Consider the following 24,854-nt stretch of genomic DNA (forward strand, 5'->3'; position numbering starts at 1 on the left):
GGATGTTGTCTTCCACCTGCCTAGAACTGTTGTTGACGAACACTGAATGCTTTTTTGGGTAATAAACTCATGCAGTGTGGGAGTCGGTTACACAAGTGATGCCTATAGTCTTGAAGTAGACTGAGCCATAGTCACCAAAGCAGTTGTTGACGGGCGAGATGCAGCAAAATTCACCTTCAGATGTGAGCTGACTATGACCCACTCACTAGGCAGAACTATTGCATCTTAGACCCCCACACTTGTTAGAGAACTACTGCCTTTTCAGGGGATGTTTGAGCTACCCTTATGGACATGCTCTTTGATGGCTTCTGCCTTTCTGGCGAAAAGACAGGCTCAGTACTGGAGCAGAACTATGGCTAGGTCTTTGGGTCTATGCATGGTTTACTGCTAACCCCAATCTGCCTTTTGTCTCTTCTGTGGCTATAGGAGAGTCTACCAACTGCGTTCTTTACTGCCAAGCCACCAAGACCAACAGGCTTCCTAGCCTTCTAGTAGCTGTGGACCCGGTTCCTAGTAACCATATGGGGCAACCTGTCAGAATTTGGGCCAGTCCACTCCCCTTGCTCTCTAGCCTCAAACTTAAAAACCCTTTAATTTGCCCCTTATATTAGCATGCACACTCAGTGGGGGGCAGGATCTACCATCACCTGTTCCACTAGCAGGTTGTACCATCAGATAGGTGGGTTTTACAGATTATCTGTAGGGGCTACTCCATCCCCTTCCTGGAATCCCACCTCCCATGCTACCCATTTACAATCGGCTGATGGAGGACCACCTCTCCTTTCTCCATCAGGAAGTGTCAGCCCTGTTGGCCAAAGGGGCCATTGAGAGGGTGCCGCCATCAGACGTAGGTCATGGTTGCTATTCTGCTACTTCCAGTTGCTTAAAAAGAACAAAGGTCAATCTGACACCCTTTCCTTTCCTTTCATGCCTCTGCCTGCCCCCTCCTCCAGAGCAGAAGAGAAATGCTGAGCATTTCTCTTCTGCATCACGCTGGAAGCATGTTCCCGGCGTGATGGGATGTGACCTCCGATGAGGTCAGCACGAGATTGGGTGCTGATGTCATCAGACATCTCTGGGGAGGGATCGGAGGGGTTGGGGGTTGAAGGGGAAGCGATTCCCCTTCCATCCCCGACTGAGGGGTGTGGGAGGGAGGCCCACTGGGCTGGGTGCAGGACGAGCTGGTTTCATCTCTGGCACAAGGGAACCGTGTGCGAGGACGAGACCAGCTCGTACCTGGCACCCTAGGGGTTAAAGGTTAAGTTCAGCATCCTAACAGGAGTCCACATGCTGGGGCAATTATCGACTAAGCCCCACTTGCATTTTAATGAGACACTTAGGGATACCTTTTTAAAAGCATGGACCAAACCTTGCTCTGGCCCCCATTCAAAGTCTGAGCACAAGATGCCACAGCCCTGCTCTGGCGACCCTTTGTTTTGACCCCTCACCTGAATGCTTAGTGATGCATGCATTTACAAGCAGGACAAACCCAAACACTTTTCTATTTACTCTGCGTGATAGGGTGTGAAAATGGCTGGAGGCAATTGGAAAGGGAGTCTTCTCGTTCTCGTCCACCAGCTTGGTTCTTAGTGAATGCCAGCTGCCCCCGGAGCACTTTTCTCATGCCCTGTGGGAGTCGGCGACTCAAATCCTCCCGGATGTTACTGCAGATATTTGACTTGTCCTCGCCCAGGCTACACAGGGATGGTTGTGATGCACCAATGTTCACAATTTGTTGTAGCTTGAAAACTACTGATTACATTTGGTAGCCCTTGCCACTAGTGTTGCCATTCCCGCCATGCTTGGGTGCAGTCAACTGGTTTTTCAAGCAATGTGCGGTCGTCCCTCATAGACATGCCTTTTGGAGTAACTCCCTTGTTTGGGAAGATGGCAGACTCTGTTCTCGAGCTGTTTAAGAAGAATAGAATCACGGCATGCCAACTTGTCTTATCTGTTTTACCTCGCCAACCTCATCAGCCCTATAATTCATTTAATGGCTTTGACAGAGGTACCCCATACCATCAGCCAGTCCAACCTCAACAAGGTGGCAAGCAATTTTGCAGTTGATACTTGTGTCCACCGACCCTGCAGTCAAGGTCAACTGGCCACCCAGTCAGCTGCCCCATAACCCCTCACCCTCCACACAGCCTCAACTGCCAGCTTCCTTTAGCCTACTATTAGTGGAGCACAGCCCCCCTGTGAGAGAGAGAGAGAGGATCCGACTATTCTTGCTAAGTTGGCAAGCCAACACATTGAGCAGGTTGTTCCAAGGGGATATGCCCTGCCCTTCCTTTTCATACCATTGTACCTTCCACCATCCCCCCAATGGCTCACGGAGTACCATATGTCCGTTTTACAGCAGGAAGTGCAAGACCTTTTAGCCAAAAGGGTTATCAAGAGGGTGATGGGCCAGATGTAGGATTTGGTTGCTACTCCCACTACTTTCTGATGCCCAAGAGGGTCTTTCTCCCATTTTAGATCTGCGCCCTCTTAATGCCTTCCTCAGTAAGGAACAATTCAAGATGCGCACTAGCCAAGTCCTTGTCTGGCCTTGACTGTGGAGAGATTCAGTGAGGTTGACTCAAAGGCTGCTGGGGCTGATCGTCTCCTGCATCCTGCTGGTCAAGCACGGCAGGTGGCATATGCTGGCTGTGCAGTGGGATCTTAATTCTCAGTGGGCCCAACATCAAGGGGGCCTCTTCGACCACATTCAGATTTCGGAAGAGACTGCAAAAGATCTGCAGCTGTAAGTTGCAGACCCCTTTCCCTTCCCCACCCAGAGCTGACAATGATGACTAGTGTTTTGGTTCTGGATTGGGATGACCATCTGCAAGATGTGGGGCTCAGAAACATCTGGTCTCCGGCGGAGTTCAGGCTCCATATCGACCTTCTAGATCTGAGGGCCATCCATTTGGCTTTGAAAGCCTTCCTTCCTCCCATCAAGGGAAGGCTGGTATAGGGACTTGCAGACAACACTACACCATGTGGTACTGCATCAAAGAGGTTGTGGTGGGGCCATGCACCCTGTGCCAGGAGTCCCAGCACCTCTGGAAATCTGGAAATGGCTGGACCATAAGAGAATATGGGTTGTGATGATTGACTTGGTAGGCGGTGACGCAAAGTCTCTTCTGCAAATGGGGAAAATCTTGGCTCAATCTGCCCTCCACCACAGAGAACGCACAATGTCAGCACTTAAGCGCTTTGGAGTTTCTAAAGGTCCCTTTCACTCTGAGACACATTTTGCCCTAGGTGGAATTTTGGACTCCTGTATTCCTTTCTGCCGACACCACTCATGCCCTGAGTTCTTCAGAAGATCAAATGCGACCAGGGATAATTCATAGTATTGGCCCCGTATTGAGCACGAAGTATATGGTATCCGGAATGCCTGGGCTTGAGCATCTGTCTTCCGATCAGGCTGCCCCTTTGGGAGGATCTACTATTGTAGCAGCAGGGCAGGGTTCTCCACCAGTCCCATCACAATCTCCACCTTCACGATTGGCGATTGAATGGTGACTGCTGAACACCTTTGACCTTCCTCTGAAGGTGGTTGATGTCATCTTCGCTGCCAGCTGTCCCTCGACAAAACTGTTTACGCCTGTCATTGAGACAAAGTTGTGATTTGGTGTGGTACTCAGAAAATAGAACCACTCCAGACGAAGTTGTCTGACATTTTGTTATTTGTTTTGTCCCTTGCCCAGCAAGGCTTTGCTCTGGGCAGCATTAAAGGGCACCTTTTATGGATCAGATCTGTTTATTATTATTTTCAATTATAAGCATCACATATGCATTGCATCAAAAATAATACAGTTGCCGTGGCATGAGGCAAGCTCCATATACAGTGACAATAAACATGAACAAAACTTTAACATTGTTTCCCTGCTACTGGCACATCATACAGCCATTACTCGGTCTCAAGCCTTGTTCCAATGTGATCTTGGTCCTACGTATAGATCTCTCATGCTCACTCACTTCCTTTCGCTCAATTCAACTCAAGCACCCTCAGGTAGGCCAGACATGTCAATTCTGTGAGCTCTGTGGATAGTAGTTGTAAGAATGGTTGCCAGAGTTCCTTAAAGTCGCCACTGCGCTGCTGTGAAGCTAAAGTGAGCTTTTCCACAACTTATGGAACCATGAAGTTACTGTCGGGATCTTGTCCCCCACACGGCCAACAACAGCTGCAGTGCCGCGTTCAAGGCCATCTGCCATCTGCCGTCCCTTCAGGGATCACAGGTGGAAAGTAAGCGGGTTAGGCAGGCCCAACAAAGTATACGCAGGAAATCTGGGGATTTGAGTATCAAACGCTGCATCAATAGTATCTATAATATTCTCCCAGTACCGATGAAGCTTGGGGCAATGCCATAGTAAGTGCACAAGCGACCCTCCGCCCCCGCAGCCCCTCCAACAAATGTTAGACTTAGTGGGATCCCAAGCATGAATCCTTGCTGGGGTGTAGTACCAATAGGAGGCCACCTTATAAGCTCTCTGTGCCTGACACATTGTAGGCCGTGTGGTGAGTCCTGTAGAAAATGCCCTCCCATTCCTCATCAGAAAGCTTTCTCTCCAGTTCCCTCTCCCACCTCAGCTGAGCCTTAGTCTTAGGCGAACGGGCTTCCCCCCTCAGGAGACCGTAGAGCTCCGAAGTCACCCGCTTATCGTCCTTTTTCACTAAGATCCATTTTTCAAACGGTGTTAACGGCCTATCTATTAATGCTCTATTGGCTGGCAACATGGCCCAGTGCCGTATTTGGTAATACATCATCCTGTCTGCCTCCGTTAAGCCATATGCCTCCCTCATCTGGTCAAAGGAGATCACCCCCTGTTCATCGAAAAGGTAACCTACCCTTTTGCAGCCCCCTTCATACCAGCGGCGTAGTGTCTCCCGTTGCATGCCCGGGCCAAAATCAGGGTTCGCACCTAAGGGAGTCATTGGGGACGGGAATGTCGTCAAGCCCAGTCTGCTAGCTACCACATCCCATACCCTCATCGACACCTCCGTGACCGGGGACGCATACAACCCCCGCGCTCTGTGGTGGCGGCGGAGCCAGGGCTCCTTCCATATATGGGAACCCGCCACCGCTTGGTCCATGAAACACCAATGTTTCTCAGAAGACGAACTGCTCCATTCTAATAAAAAACGCAATTGTGCTGCCTGAAAGTATCGTAGAAGGCAGGGGACCGCAAATCCTCCCTCCTGCTTAGGGCGATACAACACCTGACGTGGTAACGGCAGCGCCTTTCCTTCCCAAATAAATTTTAAAACCACTGTTTGGAGGGTTGCTATCGTCCGTGGCGGGGGCGCGACCAGAAGTGCCTGGAACACGTACAGAACGCGTGGTAAGATGGTCATCTTCACCACCACCACCCTGCCCAGCCAAGACAGTTTAAGTCTCCCCCAGGTCTCTAAGTCGCGCTGCACCTCCTGGGTCAGTTTTGTGTAATTCAACGTCGCCGTACGAGCCACAGTGGACCCTAAGTCAATCCCCAAGTACGGGAGTTTTGAGGAAGACCATATAAAGTGAAATCGGGCCTTCAGATCTCTTTCATGTTCGACACTAATAAACCTGCTCATGGCCTGGGACTTTACCATATTCATCCGGAAACCTGAGACCCATCCAAATTCATCTAATATCTCCATTAGTGCAGGCAGTGAGGTCGCAGGCTCTGCGAGGGTACGAATCACATCATCCGCGTACAATGAAATGATGTGCTCATCTCCCCCAAACTTCACTCCCATGATCTGAGGGTCATCATGAAGCCGTTGCGCCATGGGCTCCACATAAAGCGCAAACAAGAGAGGCGACAACGGGCACCCCTGCCGGGTCCCTCTTTGAATTGAGAACGGCAACGAGAGCGTCCCGTTGACCCGGACCGCTGCCCGAGGCGCCTGGTAGATACAACGGATCCAAGCCATGAAACCCGGGCCCAGTCCTAATCACTCAAGCACCATGAACAGATATGGCCAATGAACCCTATTGAACGCCTTTTCGGCATCGATAGAGAGAAAGAGCGCCTCCCTGCGTGAGCAATCAGTTTTATCCAATAGACGGAGCAGTCTCTTAGTGTTATCACTACACTGCCTATGCAGCATAAATCCTGCTTGGTCGGGATCCACAAGGCCCGGCATGTAATAATTGAGACGGTGTGCGAGTATGCCAGTGAACAGTTTGGCATCGATATTCAAGAGGGAAATAGGCCTGTAGGAGGCGCACTCCTCAGGATCCTTCCCCGGTTTCTGAATAACCACAATAGTGGCATCCAGCATGCTGGCTGTGAGAGGCTCCGTCTGCCAAAAGGAATTGAAGAGTCGCACTAATATCGGTACAAGTTCCACACAGAAAGTCTTGTAAAAAAGTGCGGAAAAACCATCAGGGCCAGGTGACTTCCCGACCTGCAAACGTGAAATTGCTGATATGACCTCTTCCGCCCTAATAGGTTGATCTAATGAGGTCGCCTCTCTCTCGGTCAAAGAAGTAATTGCTATACCCTCTAGGAAGGCCTCCGGAGATGCATTACCGGGATCCTCAGCCCCATATAGTCCCCGATAGAATTCCGCAAAGGCCTCCGCAATTTGGCATTCATGCGCGCTTCCGCTCCCGAGGGAGAGCGAACCATTTTTATCATTGACACTGCGCGCTGCGCTCACAACCGATGTGCCAGTAGCCTTCCACATCTATTGCTCCCTATATAGTACTTATGCTTAAGGCGCACCACCGCATACTCTGCCCTGTCCCAATCCAACCGCCTCAACTGCTTCCTCACTTTCTCAAGCTCTTGCCAGACTCTCGGAGCACCGGTATGTTTATGTGAACGCTCCAGTACTCTCACTCTCTGTTCTAAATCCTCTCAAAGCAATCTCCTTGCTTTATTATCCCTAGCGGACAGCGACATCACCTCACCTCTCAATACAGCCTTCAGTGCCTCCCACAGCATCACCAAGCAAGTGGTCCCATCATCATTAAGGCTATGGTAGACTATTATTGCGCTACGTATCGCCTCTACTGTTGCACCGTTCTGAAGCATTGAGTCCCTGAATCGCCACCCCGATACGCCCACGCGCTCCATACTCATGACAACCTCAACAGTAACCGGAGCGTGATCCGACAGGGCTGGAGGCTCGATCACTGACTCCCTAACCTGGGGAAGAAACTCCTGCGAGGCCAAGAAAAGGTCAAGCCTAGCGTATGTCTTGGTCGCTGCTGAGTAAAAGGAATAGTTCCTTAACATGGGGTGCGCCCTCCTCCACACATCCTCCAGACCACACTCACTCAGCCATTGACAACCCGCCACTGTCATTGACCCCGTCTGCCCATACCGGTGACCTGAGCGATCCAGATCACCATCCATCACCAGGTTAAAATCGCCCCCCACCAGGATAGCACCGTCCAGAGATTGGAGCAGCGAGGTCAAAGCCTGTTTTAGAAGGACTTCCCGCTGGGAATTAGGCGCATATATAGAAGCAATAGTGAAGGAAAAACCCCTCAGTATCAATCTCATGGCTAGAAGCCTACCTTGCACCTCATGCAATTTTGTCACCACTTCCCCAGGGAATGAGCGCGCCAACAATATCGCAACCCCTGCATGTTTCGTTGAAGCCAAAGACCAGAACTGCCTCGGGAACCACTTAGAACGCATGCAGTAAATATCTTTTGGGACGAGATGTGTCTCCTGCAGCAGGCATATATGACTCCCCGACCTCTCTAAGGCGGACAGGATGGCTAGCCTCTTCGTAGGATTGTTAAGCCCTCGGACATTCAAGCTTGTACATTTAATAATCATACCCTATAATGAGAGAAATATTCAAAAAGGAAGGGACCTCACAGGAGGAACACCCCCCAGGCCAGAAGATGAACCACCTCAACCACCAAGGCCTGAGACTATCTCCAGATAGAGGCCAGCGTTGCAGGGAAACACAACAACGTTCAAACAATGCGCACAGCAGGTGCTCACAACCGAGAAGTCCTCGCGCATCCAGATTCATGAGGAAATGTGTCCACAGGGCCGTAGAACCATCCATGTTTGGTAAACCAGGTCCACGCCCCCGCCGCCCTGACCCTCTTCAGCGGCCGACAAGCCATCAGCATCAAGGCCATCCGCAGTTCGGGTCCCTCCTACCCCCCTCCTCTAAGCTGAAGTTCCGGCGGCCACGCTGTTCAGAATGGATTCCCGCTCCGAACTCAACTCCGAGGCCTTAGGGCGCTGCAGTTTCCTTCTTTTCTCCTTCCGCCGCCAAGGTGGGGGGCTCCCAACAGGCAAGGTTGCCCTCTCACCTGCGTCCTGGCAGTTCTTCACCAAGCCCAAGATCCGAAATGCTTCCGAAACGGATCTCACCTGCCGGAGCTGTTCCTCCCAACGGAAGACCTGGCGGAACGGATGGCCCCAGGAGTAAGACACATCGTGCTCCCGCAAGTGCTCCATAATAGGTCTAATTTCTCTCCACCTCTGCAGGGTCCGCACAGAGAGGTCGTGGAATAATTGAAGCTCATGTCCTCTAAAAAGTACCTGCTGAAGATTGGGAGCCCGCTGTAAGATTGTTTTTTTAAGCACAAAATTGTGGAGATAGGCTAGGATATCCGGGGGGCGGTCTCCAGGGCCACCAGCGCAGCCCACCTGATGAACTCTGTCCAGGACTATCTCCTGAGTGTCCTCCGGACCCAGCAGAGAGCGAAACAGGCCCACCACATACTCTCCAATGTCCTCCTTTTCCGCCCCCACCGGAGCCCCTCTGATGCGGATATTTTGTCTCCTCGAACGGTTTTCCAAATCCTCGACCGCTATCTGGAGGAGGTCCTGCTGCTCTCGGAGACGGACGACCTCCTGCTGCAGGCCCGCCCCCTCTTCACCACTAGGAATTTCGCCATCTTCCAGCTGCGCCACTCGATCTCACAGGGAGGTGACCTCTCCACGCAGCTCCTTCACCTCCTGGGATATGTCCCTACGAAGCTCCTGGATGTCGCTCCGAAGCAAATCAAACAGGGAGGTCAAAAAGCCCTTTGTGACTGGGGAGCCCTCATCCGACTCCATCTCTGTCCGAACCTCCAGGGGTCTCGTCGCCAGTGGATCCTCAGCCATGCCCCCCGATGTCGTGCGGGCCCCTGTCAACATTTCTCTCACTGAGCGTTCAAGCTTGGATTTGGATGCCGCCATGGCTCTCGGGCATGGACTCGGCTTGCTGGGTCACCCCCCAAGTCTCTCCAAAAGCTCCATCTGTGAGTAAATCACCAGGTGTCTCCGTGTCAAAGATTGCGCCTGGCCTTCGCCCTTTGTAGCCTCCTCCTGCGAATCCTCACCTTATGTAGCCTCTACAGCCTCCCACAGGGGCCCGCACTTACTTGTAGACCTTGCTGGTGAGTATAGTGACCTCAGGGCAAAACGAAGGCCTCTCCTCTATTTGCCCGCGTCTTAAGGTTCCTCCACGGTCCTGGAGAGACCCTATGGGGAGGGGGGCTCCCCTCCAGCCCCCGATCAGGTCCTTCAAACGGGGCACCTTCCACGCCCAAGGCGCTTACTAAGCCTTGGGTCTAGGCCCCTTTTGTGCCCCGGCAGCCCATGGGGCCCAGCGTGATCCTTCTGGGGCTCCGGTGCCTCCAATAAAGGGCCCAGGCGGCCGCCGAAGAGAGGCACCACCTCGCGGCCCAGGACGCCGCCCAAGCCGCTCCGCGGCCCCGAACATGTTTTGGGGCCGGCCTCTCCTCGCTCCCCAGGAGCAGCGTCGCACACTGCTCAGCCCTGTCGGGCTGCCCCCAGCCAAGAGCAGCGCCTGTCGCTTCGGGGGGGGGGGGGGCCTCAGGACGTCCCCCTGCAAGGCCAGTCATCGGTGTTTCGGGCCAGGGCGGCGGAGCTCGGACAGGCACGTCCTAGCGCGCCGCCATCTTGGCCACACCCCCAAAGGGCACCTTTTAGCTTTTACGGCCTTTTGGAAGTTGCCGGATCAACCTTGTTTAATTTTTCAGTAGGTGTGTGCTTTTTGAAAGGTTTAAAAATGAGTTTCCTCAATTTTTTTTGTCATGCCACAGTAGACCTTAACTTGGTAGTCACATTTCTGATGTGCACTCCCTTTGAGCCTCTTCACAGCTGTCCCTTGAAGCTTCTCACCCTCAAGACAATGTTCCTCATAGCCTAACATTAAGCCATATCGAGTGAGCATTAAACTATCTGTGTCAACCCACTTGATGCACATTCTTCCTAGATAAAGCTGGTTTTGCAGACAGACATCTTTCTAAAGTTGTGACACCGTTCCACAGTGGTTAAAACATCACCTTGATAGTGTTCTGTACTCTGCTTCGCCCTTATAAGGAGAAGGAGAGACTTCACTGTTTTGACCCAAAGAGAGCTCTTAGCTTTTATATTGATCATAGCTCAGAATACTGGTGGCCAATCAGCTCTTTGTGAGGTTTTCTGGAGCGATAAAAGGCAAGGCTGTGCAGAAAAAGGAGAGGACCATCTCCCACTTGGTCATACTTTGCTTTAAGATTTGCAGTGCAGGGGCATAAACCCTGCTAGGGCCAGTTACAAGCCCAGCTGCAAACAGAGAAGGGTTATGTGTTGGGCTAGCTACCTCACCATGTAAAAAATTCCTACCTACAGAAATGTCAACCAAAAGACATCCCAACCTTTGGGAGAAAGGAATCTCCTTCACAGAGAGCTATGACATCTTGTAGTGAAAGCCAGAGATCCCTGGAAGCCACAAAGCCGATCCACATGCTTGAGACAAGGACTGTCGCCATCGGGATATGGAACTTGAGGACCATGTATGAGCCATGCAAGACAGCCCAAATGGCAGCAAACATGAACAATTACAATCTTGCCCTACTTGGTATCAGTGGACATAATCCGGACAGAAAAGACATGCTCTAGGAGGAATGCTGCTGTGTTATGGACACAAGGAAGAGAACGTCCCACACACTTTGTGAGTAGCACTAATGCTAATGCTACCAGCAAACAGATCTCTGATTGAATGGGAAGCCCAAGGTCCCAGAATCATCACACCGACCTTCCGCACAAAGAAAAAGAGGATCAATAAGAAAGTTACCCAGTGCTGTGACCTATGAATTAAAGCAAAAAAAGAGGAAAAAGGACAGTTTCACAACAGACTCCTGTCCAGCCTGGAGGAATACATTGAGAGAGACATCACTATACTGATGGGACACCTCAATGCCAAGAGTAGAAACAACAGCACTGCATACGAAGAAGTCATGGGCAACCATAGCCATGCCAACATGAACGGTGAAAGGCGCACATATCTCTGTGCCTTAAACAGTCTTGTGATAGGTGGTGTTGTATTTCCACACAAAAGCATATAGAAGGCAACATGAGTGTCAGCAGACCATTTAACAGTGAATCAGGTTGATCATGTCTGACTTGCCAAGAAGTTCTGGATGTCTCTCAAGGATGTGAGAGTGATGAGGGGAGCAGATGTGGGGTCAGACCATCACATTTTCATGGCCAGGGTAAAACTGAAGCTGAGGAAAGCATGGATGGAATGGACAAACCAATGCCAGTGATACAACACCACCATCCTTAAAGATGCACAGTTATAGAATGAATACTCAGTCACCCTCAGTAACACGAAGCAACCCCTGCTAGAACTAGAGGACGGCAGAGACCACTGATAAAATCAGTGGGAGAAGATCAAAGAAACTGTGACATCAACCTGCCAGGAGGTACTGGGTCCCAAGGAACACCAGCAATAAAGAATGCATCTCCACCAAGCCTCTGCAAAATCAAAGAGAGAAATGAAAAGAAAGCTGCAGTCAACACCAGCTGAACAAGAGCAGAAAAAGCAAAAGCTCAAGGTGAATACACCAAAACCAACAAAAAAGCAAAGAGAAGCTTAAGAGCAGACTGGTGAAGATTTACCAGTAGTCTTGCCACAGAAGCCCATAAAGCAACAAGCCATGGAAACGTGAAAGAACTTTACGACATAACAAGGAAACTCTGGCAGCTACAACAAGCCAGAAAGACCTGTTAAAGACAAAGCTTGGAAGATAATCATGGGTAACTAAGGCCAAAACCGAAGATGGGTGAAGCATTTTGAAGTACTACTGAACCAGCTTGTGCCACAGTCTCCACCAGGCATACATCCAGCTGACAAGAGCTTACCAGTTTACTGCAGCAGACAAACCAAAGAAGAGAATCTGCAATCCATCAAACATCTGCAAAAATGTAAGGCAGCAGGACCTGACAGCATCCAGGCAGAGGCACTGAAGGCAGACTTGAAACATGAGAAGACATGCTCTAACCCATGTTTGTAAGGAAAGGGGAAGAGAAAGAGATGCCAGCAGACTAAAAGGAGGCATATCTCATCAATATCTTCAAGAAAGGTGACCTGAGTGTGGAAACTACAGTTGTTTCCTCTAGCTTTTTCTCGCCCTGCTGGCCATGGACAGGATCATGAAGGCATTTACAGCTACAGGAGAAGAAATTGGATCCTGTGGACACCTTGGACGCAGCTCGAAGACCTGGACTTTGCATATGACCTGGTGCTACTCCTGTACTCATCTGCAGATGCAGTTGGACCTGGACTTTGCATATGACCTGGCGCTACTCTCCTATACCCTTTTGCAGATGCAAGATAAGATTGACAATGTGGCAGCCACATCAGCACAACTTGGCCTGAACATTCACAGGGGAAAACCAAGATCCTGAAGGCTACCCCACCCAGCACAACTGCAGTCACTCTTGCAGACAATACACTGGACGTGTTTTAGGCCATTACCTACCTCAGCAGTGTCATAGATCAGCAGATGAGCACATACGCCATTGTCAAGGCAAGAAAAGGCTGCCTTAGTTCAGTTAAAGACAATCTGGTGCTCCAAGGACACAATGCTGCAAACCAAGATCAGGCTTTTTAACACAAAAAGTAAAATTGGAGGACAACAGTGACCACCACCAACAAAGTCCAGACCTTCATCAACACCTGTCTCAGCAAAATCCTCCAAATTCTGCTGACCCAACACTGACAGCAAAAAACTGACCCATGGAAGCAGACTTTCCAACTCCCTGCACACGAAGGACCTATGAAAAGATGCTCTGGCTGGATAGGTTACACCCTCCACAAGCCTGCGTCGAACACCACTAGGCAAGCCCTGAAAGAGGAAGGCCAAGAAACACCTGACACTTGTAGGGAAACGGTTACCCCTGGAGTCAGATTGAAAGAAAAGCCCAGGACAGAGATGGCTGGGAGAGTCCTGGTTGATGGCATGCACCTCAGGAGGTAGGTAGTAGGCATAAGTAGGTGAGTAAGTATGCAGTGGCCAAAAGCAGCCTCCAGAAGGACTGCTCATTCTACCAGAACCAAAGCTGCTACCACTGCAAAGGCACGCAGAGTCCCCGTCCTGGACATTTACCAGGCAGGTGTGTGGACATTTCTCCATACATTCACAAAGTATTATTGTCTGGACAGTCAGGTTCACTGAGAGTGGCATTTTGCTTGCTTGATCTTGCAGGGCTTTTTGGTTGACTAAATGTACAGATCCACCTCCAAATAACTACTGCTTTGGTATCTATTCAAAAGGTGAGGAATCTATGTTCTTCTACCAGAAGAACAAGTTACTTATCTTCAATAACGCTCTTTCTGGTAAAGACTTTATCTAAAAGTTTTCTGGACTCTAGACTGGACGCTATCCATTAACAATATCCCAAGTATGGGAATCTGCACACTGATCCCAACCAATTTCTGTTTCTTCTCTGCATCTTGGGACACGGACAGTTTGAAAGCAACTGATGTCAGCACACAGTAGTGGCGCCTTTATAGGCTCTGCACATAATTTCTGGAGCACTACAGCATCTGTTCGGAGACACCTACTGGCGTGCAGAGGCACTGCAAAAAAGTTTCTGATTCCATTGTGATGCCTGGGCAATATTCAAAACGTGAAGAATATACAGCAACATAGTCTCTTTACCAAAAAGTGCATTACAGAAGGTAAGTAACTTGTTTTTCTTCACTAATGACTAATGGTCTCCAACATATTCCATGAGTTGGGGTGTGCGCGGGGTGGGGAGTTGGAGTTAGGTTTTTGATGACGCCCTGCTGGAGGGCTTGATCAGCCCCCATTAAGGGGAAAATGCGCCACTGTAATTTATTCCCTGCGGGGTCAGTCCCTATGCTGGAAGGGGCCACCTCCTCAAAAAGGGGTTAGTGTGGTCATTCATGCTGGTCATGCAACTTTTTATGCAGGAGCGGGTTTGTGGAATGGGTGATTGCCATCACTTTATTGCCTGAGGGTGGTGATCGTGTCTTTCTAGGGGGCGAGATTTGTCCCTTAGGAATGGAAAAAATGTCCACTGCTGCCACCCTCAAAACAAGGTTCCTGGTACCAAGTCCATGAGCAGCAATCCATTTGAGAGAGGCTTACCCCCTTCCACTGGTGACTCTGTCATGTTAGTAGGTACACACTATATATGCACCACATTACTCACCTTCTGTATTCGGCTGCATTACTGAATTGCAATTTGTATTTGCAATTTGGTATTTGAAAGGTGTGTGTTTTGGGCATCCCTTCAAATATCAAGTCTGAATAAGACGTATTAATGTTTTGTGACCGAAGTCTGGTCTCAAAACAATACGTTACAGATTCCTTGCTGGAGCTGGTAACCCATTTGCAAGAGGGAAGGGGTCCCAGGGAGATCCCTCCCCTTTGAGAATGTAAAAAATATTTTTTAACCTCTCTAGTGCCTTGGACTAGGTCACCTCGTCCAAGGCACGGGAACTGGGGGGAGCGCTAGCTCCCCCCTATGCTCCCCACCCACCCCCCCAAGGCAGGGATGGAAGGGGATGCCCTTCCCCTTCCACCCCAACCCCCCCACCCCACTGTGACGTCAGCATGCTATTTTAGGCCATTTCTGCCCCCCGGGGGCAGATCGGCCTACTGTTATTAGGCCGATCTGCCCCCGGGGGGCAGAAACCTCTAGGCGCCAGGGCAATTTTTTTTTTGTGTGTGTTTTTTTTGTTTGTTTGTTTTTTTAGAGATGGGGAGCGACCCATTAGGCAAGGGTCGCTCCCCTGGGGGGCAAATTGTATTTAGACCATTTCTGCCCCCCTTGGGGGCAGATTGGCCGATTTTAGGTCAATCTGCCCCCAAGGGGGCAGAAACCACTAGGCACCGGGGATTTTTTTTTGGGCGCCAATGTCACGCAGGGGGAGCGACCCCGTAGGCAAGGGTTGCTCCCGGGTGTGGGGGGGAGGGCGGGTGAGGGGGCAAATTTATTTTAGGCCATTGGCCTATTGTTATTAGGCCGATCTGCCTTCCAAGGGTCGCTCCCGGGCGGGGATTTGGGGGTGTGGGGGACAAATTTATTTTAGGCCATTTCTGCCCCCTCTGGGGCCGGCTGAGCTAGAGGCCAAAATCCACAGGTAGGCACTTTGCAAAAAACACCTCTGTTTTCTGTGAAAAAATGTGATGTGTCCACGTTGTGTTTTGGGCCATTTCCTTTCGTGGGCGCTAGGCCTACCCACACAAGTGAGGTACCATTTTTATCGAGAGACTTGAGGGAACGCTGGGTGGAAGGAAATTTGTGGCTCCTCTCAGATTCCAGAACTTTCTGTCACCGAAATGAGAGGAAAAAGTGTTTTTTGGGCTAAATTTTGATGTTTGCAAAGGATTCTGGGTAACAGAACCTGGTCAGAGCCCCACAAGTCACCCCATCTCAGATTCCCCTAGGTCTCTAGTTTTCAAAAATGCACAGGTTTGGTAGGTTTCCCTAGGTGCCAGCTGAGCTAGAGGCCAAAATCTACAGGTAGGCACTTTGCAAAAAACACCTCTGTTTTCTTTCAAAAAATGTGATTTGTCCACGTTGCGTTTTGGGGCATTTCCTGTCGCGGGCGCTAGGCCTACCCACACAAGTGAGGTATAATTTTCATCGGGAGACTTGGGGGGAACGCTGGGTGGAAGGAAATTTGTGGCTCCTCTCTGATTCCAGAACTTTCTGTCACCAAAATTTGAGGAAAATGTGTTTTTTTAGCCAAGGTTTGAGGTTTGCAAAGGATTCTGGGTAACAGAACCTGGTCAGAGCCCCACAAGTCACCCCATCTTGGATTCCCCTAGGTCTCTAGTTTTCAAAAATGCACAGGTTTGGTAGGTTTCCCTAAGTGCCGGCTGAGCTAGAGGCCAAAATCTACAGGTAGGCCCTTTGCAAAAAACACCTCTGTTTTCTTTCAAAAAATGTGATGTGTCCATGTTGCGTTTTGGGGCGTTTCCTGTCGCGGGCGCTAGGCCTCCCCACACAAGTGAGGTATCATTTTTATCGGGAGACTTGGGGGAACATAGATTAGCAAAACAAGTGTTATTGCCCCTTGTCTTTCGCTACATTTTTACCTTCCAAATATAAGAGAGTGTGTAAAAAAGACATCTATTTGAGAAATGCCCTGTAATTCACATGCTAGTATGGTCACCCCGGAATTCAGAGATGTGCAAATAACCACTGCTCCTCAACACCTTATCTTGTGCCCATTTTGGAAATACAAAGGTTTTCTTGATAGCTATTTTTCACTCTTTATATTTCAGCAAATGAATTGCTGTATACCCGGTATAGAATGAAAAAGCATAGCAGGGTCCAGCTCATTTATTGGCTTTGTGTACCTAGGGTTCTTGATGAACCTACAAGCCCTATATATCCCCGCAACCAGAGGAGTCCAGCAGACGTAACAGTATATTGCTTTCGAAAATCTGACATTGCAGGAAAAAGTTACAGAGTAAAACGTAGAGAAAAATTGATGTTTTTTTCACCTCAATTTCAATATTTTTCTTTTTCAGTTGTTATTTTCCGTAAGAAACACTCGTAGGATCTACACAAATGACCCCTTGCTGAATTCAGAATGTTGTCTACTTTTCAGAAATGTTTAGGTTTCTGGGATCCAGCATTGGTTTCACGCCCATTTCTGTCACTGACTGGAAGGAGGCCGAAAGCGCAAAAAATAGTAAAAATGGGGTATGTCCCAGTAAAATGACAAAATTGTGTTGAAGAATTGGGTTTTCTTATTCAAGTCTGCCTGTTCCTGAAAGCTGGGAAGATGGTGGTTTTAGCACTGCAAACCCTTTGTTGATGCCATTTTCAGGGGAAAAACCACAAGCCTTCTTCTGCAGCCCTTTTTTCGAATTTTTTTTTAAAAAAACGAAATTTTTGCTGTATTTTGGGTAATTTCTTGGTCTCCTTCAGGGGAACCCACAAAGTCTGGGTCGCTCTAGAATCCCTAGGATGTTGGAAAAAAAGGACGCAAATTTGGCTTGGCTAGCTTATGTGGAGAAAATGTTATGAGGGCCTAAGCGCAAACTGCACCAAATAGCCAAAAAAAGGCCTGGCACAGGAGGGGGAAAAGGCCTGGCAGCGAAGGGGTTAAGACCAGGCATTGGTTCCAGGGACCACTTCCTACTGTAAAAAATGACACTTCAGAGTTTAATTTTATTTTTTAAATGCCTCCTGGTTTACTTTAAGGAAAACAGTCAGCAGATTGCTTTATTAAAACTGTTTTTTGAAAGGTGTATGTTTTCTAATATCAGGAAATGCGATTTCCTAATTGTAATTTGGTAAGCATCGCAGTTAGGAAAGCACAATTCTAAAGTTGTCAGTTTTGTTCCAAAATTCATTGAGCAACAGTAAGAAGACATGCTTGCACGACTTGAGCCAAAAGTAAATTTTTGCAGTTTAATACTACACAATATAATATATACTATTGCCCCAACATTCTTCCTGTAATAACTGCATGAGGCACTAATATTATCTGTTAATTTATTGCTATGCTCTGTTTTTCATACTACCTTTAGAATTAACTCCTTTGAAACAATATGAGATGTAAGCAACCTCACTATGTGACTTTTATTTGTGTTTTCTACAGGAGATGAATAGAACTGGAGAAGCTGTGATATATTTTCAAAGAGCTGCAGAGTTGCAGTATCAGGTCCCCATTGAGTGCCTGCTTTCATTAGGATATGTGGCATCCTGCAAACTAATGACAAGTATGTTCGTATCATGCATCATGTGCAATTAAAATGATACAGTTGAATGATGGTATACATATTGAAACAGCATTTCTTTTAAGAAGGTGTAGGTTCCTTAATGGGTCTCCCTTTTTAGTGGGGGAGGATCACCCGCATGTCTTTACTTCTGCATCATAGGGTTATCATAACAGTTGTAAACACTAGAATAGTGACATTTGGATGCAGGATTCAGAAATTATTTTCCAGAGAATATATGAATTTGTCACCACTTCGGGGCGAAAAAAGTCCCTCTCTGGCCCTTTTCGGGCCTAACTCTTCTGCGTAACATCGAAATATGCAGGCGTAATTAAACGTACTCCATTTCGGTTTTGACCTCGATGCCACTCAAAATGTCCACACACGGACCACCACCAAGTGTGTAATCTGTGTCTTTCCCATGACCTCAACGAGCAGACCTGCGAAGAGTGCCGCTATTTTAGATCAAATAAGAGACTTAAAGATCGAAGAGCTCGTCGGATGGAAATGGCGTCTCGACATCCAGATGACACTCCAGACGGCTTCAGCGACGAGCATGCACAAGAAGAATTGTAACAGGAGAGGGCCTTCGGACTGTGATGTGCAGTCGAACATTGAGAGTCAACCATTACAGGCAGCGCAAACTGTGAGTAAAATGACCCCTTTTCCATCAACCAGAACACCATCAAAAGAGGTCACTAGTCTGCCACTGCCTTCCAGCCATGGTTGGAGCAGAGAAAAGCATTCAGATGCCCGCATTCCAGCTCGGCATTAAAAAAGCCAAAGAAAAATCTTCTGCATCGACCTCCAGCGCCTCCATCTTGTCTCCAACAAGTCTGAAAATACAAGGTGCTTCGGTGCCAACAACTTTGACACTGAAAAAGAAAAAACATCCACCTACAATTTCGGCACCATGTTTTCTGTCCACAAAAATTTTTGGAATGGAAAATATCAGAAAATACCTTCAGTGACTCTGGACAGTCTATAACCACCACTCCATCAGAGGTGGAACCAATTCTAAAAGACATGGACGCTTGGCAGAGCAGACTTCAAATTCAAGAAGGAACAGGGTGGATTTTAGCATCACCTCTGCCACCTATAAAGATGAAATTAACTTTCCAAGAGAGTCTTGATTCCTCTTTGCCTCCAAAAAAAGACTGAATTTCTTACTCAAACTTCTCCTTCTCCACCTTCTTCTTCAAACATACTCCTCCACCAACATCTCCCCCTCCTTTAGGGTGCACACCACCTAGTTCACCACCTGGTGGGGCTTAAGATTTAGGGGATACATTAGATGAGCAGGACCCATGGGATGAGTATGATTGAGATCCTATTATGCCAAATGATCCAGATCTTTACCCAGCTAGGCCTTTACCACCTGAGGACTCAACCTCATATCAACATGTTATTTTTTTTAAAACAAATTTTATTGCCATTTTAGTTCAAAAACATTCAATTTCTAATAGTGGCACACTGTATACATATATCTTTTGTCACTAAACATAACTTTGTTAAATACTTCTCAGCGTTTGCTATTGTTACCTAATTATAAAAGCATGTAGGTCAACTCAGGAGAGTCATATATCTTCCGCCCCTGGTTCCTCTGATTAGGTTGGTTCCCAATATACGTTTGCAAGAGGGGAGTGTTTGTGTATGTCTCTCTTGCCAGTGAGCTAGGATGAAGTAGTAATCAGTGCCATTCAACTCTCAACTATCCCCCGGATACACACCACCTATCCGCCCCCAACCTGGTGCAGACATTTCTTGATGTGCCAATGCTTGTGTTGTGTTGTGGTGTCTCTCAGAGTGCTCAAGTTTATAGGTCACTTACGTGCTCTATTCTATGCTCGGCCTGCTTTCCACTTTGAGGATGTGGTGTTGCCTCATGTTGTAGGTGGCGTTGTATTCTCAGTCACTTCTATGTGGTAAGCCCTAGTTTCTTCCTGTAATGTTGTGACAGTCTGTTCCCAGGCATTTGTTATCTCCGGGGATCCCCTTCCCCGTCGGTGCTCCCTTTTTAGCACTAAGCTTTCATACTCTGCCCATCACCTTAGCTCCCTCTTCCAGCATTGGAGGCTGGGACCTATCAAGCTCTTTCTGTTCTTTGTCAACTCTCGTTTGGCCAGTGTTCATGCAAGGTCCTGGAATTTGCTAGTTGCCTTATTCTTGGGAGTGTAGGGGACCCAATGTAACAAACAGTGAGCTGGAGTGCACCCAGCTTCACGCTCAATGATTTCCACATGCCATCACCGCTCTCCAGTAGGTGGTTAAGTATGGGCAAGCCACATCATGTGTATACATTCCACCCCCTCTTCTCCACATCGGGGACATTTTGCGTCTATTACGTGGAGGTGATCCCGAAGCCTCTTCGGGGTGAGATAAGCTCTATGTATGACATAAAAATGTATACGTTGTAACCTTGAATTTCTGGAGACCTTTGGCGCCCTCTCCAGTATCTGTTCCCAGGCCCCCTCTGGTATTGGGCTCCCAAGGTCTAACTCCCATTTATGTTGTAGGGCATCTAGGAGGCGCATCGCTGTATATAAACCAGTAATGGCTTTGTGTGTGCATTGGAGGTCATTAGGTAGGTGCTTGGCCCGTTAAGGAGGGTCTCGACACTTCCCGTTTGCCAATGGCCACCAAAAATAACCCCTCGTGCATCAGGAAGTGGCCCTGCGGTAGGTCATGGTCCTGCCGAAAGTGTTCGAATTGTATCAGGTAGCCCTCTCGATGTAGGTCCCCCATCTGCAAGGTCCCTACCTCCTCCCAGGTCGTCAGTCCCCTCCAATCGCCTGCTTGAGGTAGCCACTGAAGCCACGCCATTGGTATCTCAGGTGTATTATGCCTGTTCAATAGAGGCATCGTCTCCAACATCGACGGAGGACCCGAAACCCCAGAGTGAGTACTGGGTCCGACCCAGTGAGATTAAAGAATAGGCCCGCCAGTACAGAAATAGGGGGAATCAAGGTGGCTCCATCATCCGTTCGGGCCCTGCGCTCCACCACCCACCCGGTCAACCATTGTAGCTGGGCCGCCAAGTAGTAGGTCTCAAAGTCAGGGACCACTAGCCCCTCCCCCCCCACACAAGGTCGCTTCAGAGTGGCTAGTGCCACTCTGCATCTCCCATCTCCCCATATAAACTCTGTGATTAAGGAATCCAGTTCCCTGAAAAGCACAACAGGGACCCAAATCGGCAATACCACAAAATAATATAAGAGCCTCTGCAGCACCACCATCTTAATTAGTGCTATTCGTCCAGCCACAGAGAGTGGGAGTAACCTCCAAAAGCTTATACTGGTTTTCAATGCCCTAATGGGGCTCCCTATATTACCATGGAGGATGTCCGCCCTAGAATGGTACACCTCGACTCCCAGATAATACGTACATCGGGGCTCCCATGACACATTTCTAAGCCCGTCAGGTGGGTCACGGTACGCCAATAGCGGGAACAAGTATGATTTCTGCCAGTTTACCTGCAGCCCTGTCGAATAGCCAAACTGTGCCAAGAGTGCTCAGGCTCCCTTTAGGCCCGCACAGTGTCTTGTAAGAATAGGAGCAGGTCATCCGCGTACCTCGCTATCATGTGACGCCGGTCACCCTGCATCATTCCCTGTTACCAAGTGGCAGCTCAAGCTTGGGCAGCCAAGGGTTCCATTGCAAAAGCAAATAATAATGGCGAGAGTGGACAAACCTGCCTGGTGCCCCTTTCTACTGACTATTGCTCTGGGATTGTGACCCCGGTTCTGACCCGCGCCTTAGGGGTCTGTGTATAATAGTTTCGCCCATTTAACGGCCAGACCCATGTGAGCAAGAACTGCGTCTAAATAATCCCATTCTAAACTGTTGAATGCTTTTTCTACATTTACTGCCAGTATAGTCACCGTATCTACGTTTGGAGCAACAGTGTCTAGAATGTGGATAGCTTGTTGGATATTCTGGACAGTATTTCTGGTGGGGATAAAACTGCTTGGTCAGTATGAACCAAATGGGTCATATATGGGAGCAACCTTCTCGCTAGTATTCGACTTAGGATCTTGTAGTCCGAATTCAGCATGGAAAGGGGCCTATTGGCTTTGCTATCGTTAGGCGGTTTATCGGGTTTGAGTAGAGGAATTATCAAGGCTTCCTTTGTGGAGTTTGGGATGCGTTCCGTCTCGCGTTCCTTACTATATTATTGCGCTAGTTTAGGGGTCAGTTCCTGTGCATACATTGCATAAAACACTATTGGCAATCCATCTGTGCCGGAGATTTCCCCCCTCGCCAGGCCTTTAATGGCTTCTTTTACTTCTGAGAACTCCACTTCACCCCCACAGTGCAGTTCTCTGCTCCTCATTAAGGCACCGTTGTGGTAGCTGTCTGAGGAATGTCTGTATAGCGTCCCCCTCCCCATGTGGAACACTGGTATAGAGTGTAGTATAGTATTCGAGGAAATGCTGATTAATTTTGTCCTGCCAATATAGTCTATACCCTTTAGGGGTCCTGATCTCTATTATGGGGGTCCCTCGTTCCGCAGGGTTGGCCAACCATGCCAATAGTGCACCCGCTTTATACCTCTCCGCATGTGCACTCATCATGTAGTTTTTATAATCGAAGCCTCTCAGTGTGTTCTGTAACCCTCCCTCTAGCCTCGTGTGCTTCTCCCCGCAGCTTAGGGCATTTCCAGACTCAGTTTTTCCAATGTTCGTAGCTCTTTCTCAGCTATCTCTATCTCTCGTATCAGTGTCCTCCTAATCCCCATTGATGCAGCGATACACCGTCCCCGAACCACCACCTTGAATGCATCCCGCAGTATCTGGGGGGAAGGGGCCGTAGCCATATTATCCTCAAAATAGTGTTTAATGTGTCCTCTTATTAGATCGGGAAAGACAGGCTCTTTTATGGAATTGGGTTTTAGGCGCCAAGTAGGTATGCATGTCTTAGTTTTTTCCCAGGATAAATAAAGTAGGATAGGGTTGTGGTCAGAAATTGTTCTTCCCAAGTACTCTACATCTCCGACCTGTGTATGTACCTTAGGCGTGCATAAAAAAGTGTCCAGCCACACATGTAAGTCATGTATTGCTGAATAGAAGGAGTAGTCCCTGGTGTCTCCAGGAATATAGTAATTTCTACTCAGCCTGCCATTCCTGGAATTTATTTAGCTAGAGCCTTCACTGGTGATTCCCTCTACGGGGTGGGACCTATCTAGTTTGGGATTGGCCACACAGTTAAAGTCCCCCCACCCCCCAATCAGTTTTGCGTGAAGCAGGTGGGGGGGCAAGTACACTCCAGAGACGATCTAAAAATGTGCTCTGGACTGTGTTTGGCCCGTATATATTTATTGGCACAATATCTCCCCCCCGTCCCCCTCCCCCCCACCCAAACCGGCCAGTGACCACTACAAAGCACCCATTAGGATCTATAAGTGTACTGGTCATTTGGAATGGTACTCCCACTTTTATCCATATTAGGGTGGCCCGTGCATACTCTGAGTAGGTTGTGTAATACACTTGGCCCCTCCATCTTCTCTTCAGCGCCGCACCTTCCGCTGCTGTCATGTTTGTCTCTTGTAACATTACTATGAGAGCCCCTCTCCTCTGCAAATAGGAGTATACCTTGTAACGCTTAGCCATACTATGCATGCCCCTTATATTCCAGGATACCACCTTGCAATTTTGTAGATCACCATGAGAAATCAGTAGTACTTTTGTGTCTATTCATCCACCCATCGTGCAGTAGGCGCATATTGTCATTGTTTACTTCCTGAAATATTTGTTGGATGAGGTAGTTGGCAGGTTTCCCTATAACTGTAAACAACTCCCTTCCCCCAGGACAGGTGTCAAAACAGCTCCTCATACAAACTATTACAAACTGAAATCAGTACTTAAGGGGTGGATGAGATTAGTTCTCCAGCCGCGTGGAACTCACAGCGCCAGGCACTCCACCGTCTGGATTTCTCAAGCCTTGGCGTTGCATCTCTCATCTGGTCCCGGATTCACCACGGCAGAGCCCCCACGTAACATCAGATCCTGGCCATGGTGTCAAATTATATCCTCAGACGTTCCCGGTGCCAACACCGGCAGTTCCACGCCCATTGCTTCTGAGCTCTCAGATTCCACATCAGAGTCCGATCCTCGCGTTTCTCTCGTTGTCGCCTTAGATCGTGGGCTAGCCTTCCCCTGCTCAATGATGCCAAAGGTGCATTGGCACGCTGTCTCTCCTTGCTGGCTTCTTCCAAGGTGGGCGCTGCCCCCTGCGCCCAGGACCTCTTGATTGCTGTTGTCTGCTCCTGGGTCTGGTTCTGCGAGGTGCTCTGGTGCCTGTGGGGCCTTCCCGCTCATCTAGCTACTCCCTCACTTCTTGTGGTGTACGGAAAAATCTCGCCTCTCGGCCTTCCGCCACCCTCAGCGTAGATGGAAAAAGCATGGCGTACTGGAGGTTTAATAATCGCAACTGTTTCTTGATCTCTAGGAAAGTTGCGCTTTGTTTCTGCACATCACAAGAGACGTCAGGGAAAATTCGGACTAAGCTGTTCTCTAACCTCACTTCCCCACCTCCTCTAGCTTGAGCAAGGATGTGGTCCCAGTCCTTATAGTGCAGTTGTTGGGCCACCACCGGCTGTGGCGGGGCCCCGGGGTGGGGGGTATATTGCTCCGGCACCATATGTGCCCTCTCGAAAGCAAAGAATCGCGACAGGCCCCCCCAGTGCCACCTCAGTGCTTATCCAGTTTTCTAGGTACGCTGTTAAGTCTTTTAGCTCAACTTTCTCGGGTAGCCCTACTATGCGGATATTGTTTCTTCTTGACCTGTTCTCAGCATCTTTAGCGTGGGCCATTAGCGTCCCTACTTCCTTCTCTAGGAGAGATACACGATCTCTTGTCACTGTCATTTCCGGTTTGAGCTTCTCCATGCTTCGTTCCGTTGTTGCAA

General features: G+C 48.8%; 1 protein-coding gene across 1 annotated transcript in view; it reads left to right on the top strand.

Moving 5' to 3' along the window:
- Positions 1 to 24,854, top strand: part of LOC138285069 (40-kDa huntingtin-associated protein-like) — a 665,864-nt gene that overhangs the window by 291,929 nt on the left and 349,081 nt on the right. Inside the window, exon 6 of the mRNA XM_069224556.1 lies at positions 17,831 to 17,951. Within this exon, the coding sequence (XP_069080657.1) occupies positions 17,831 to 17,951 (121 nt within the window). The remainder of the gene's footprint in view (positions 1 to 17,830; positions 17,952 to 24,854) is intronic.

The sequence above is a fragment of the Pleurodeles waltl genome, chromosome 3_1, assembly GCF_031143425.1.
Source record: "Pleurodeles waltl isolate 20211129_DDA chromosome 3_1, aPleWal1.hap1.20221129, whole genome shotgun sequence".
NCBI classification, from domain to species: domain Eukaryota; kingdom Metazoa; phylum Chordata; class Amphibia; order Caudata; family Salamandridae; genus Pleurodeles; species Pleurodeles waltl.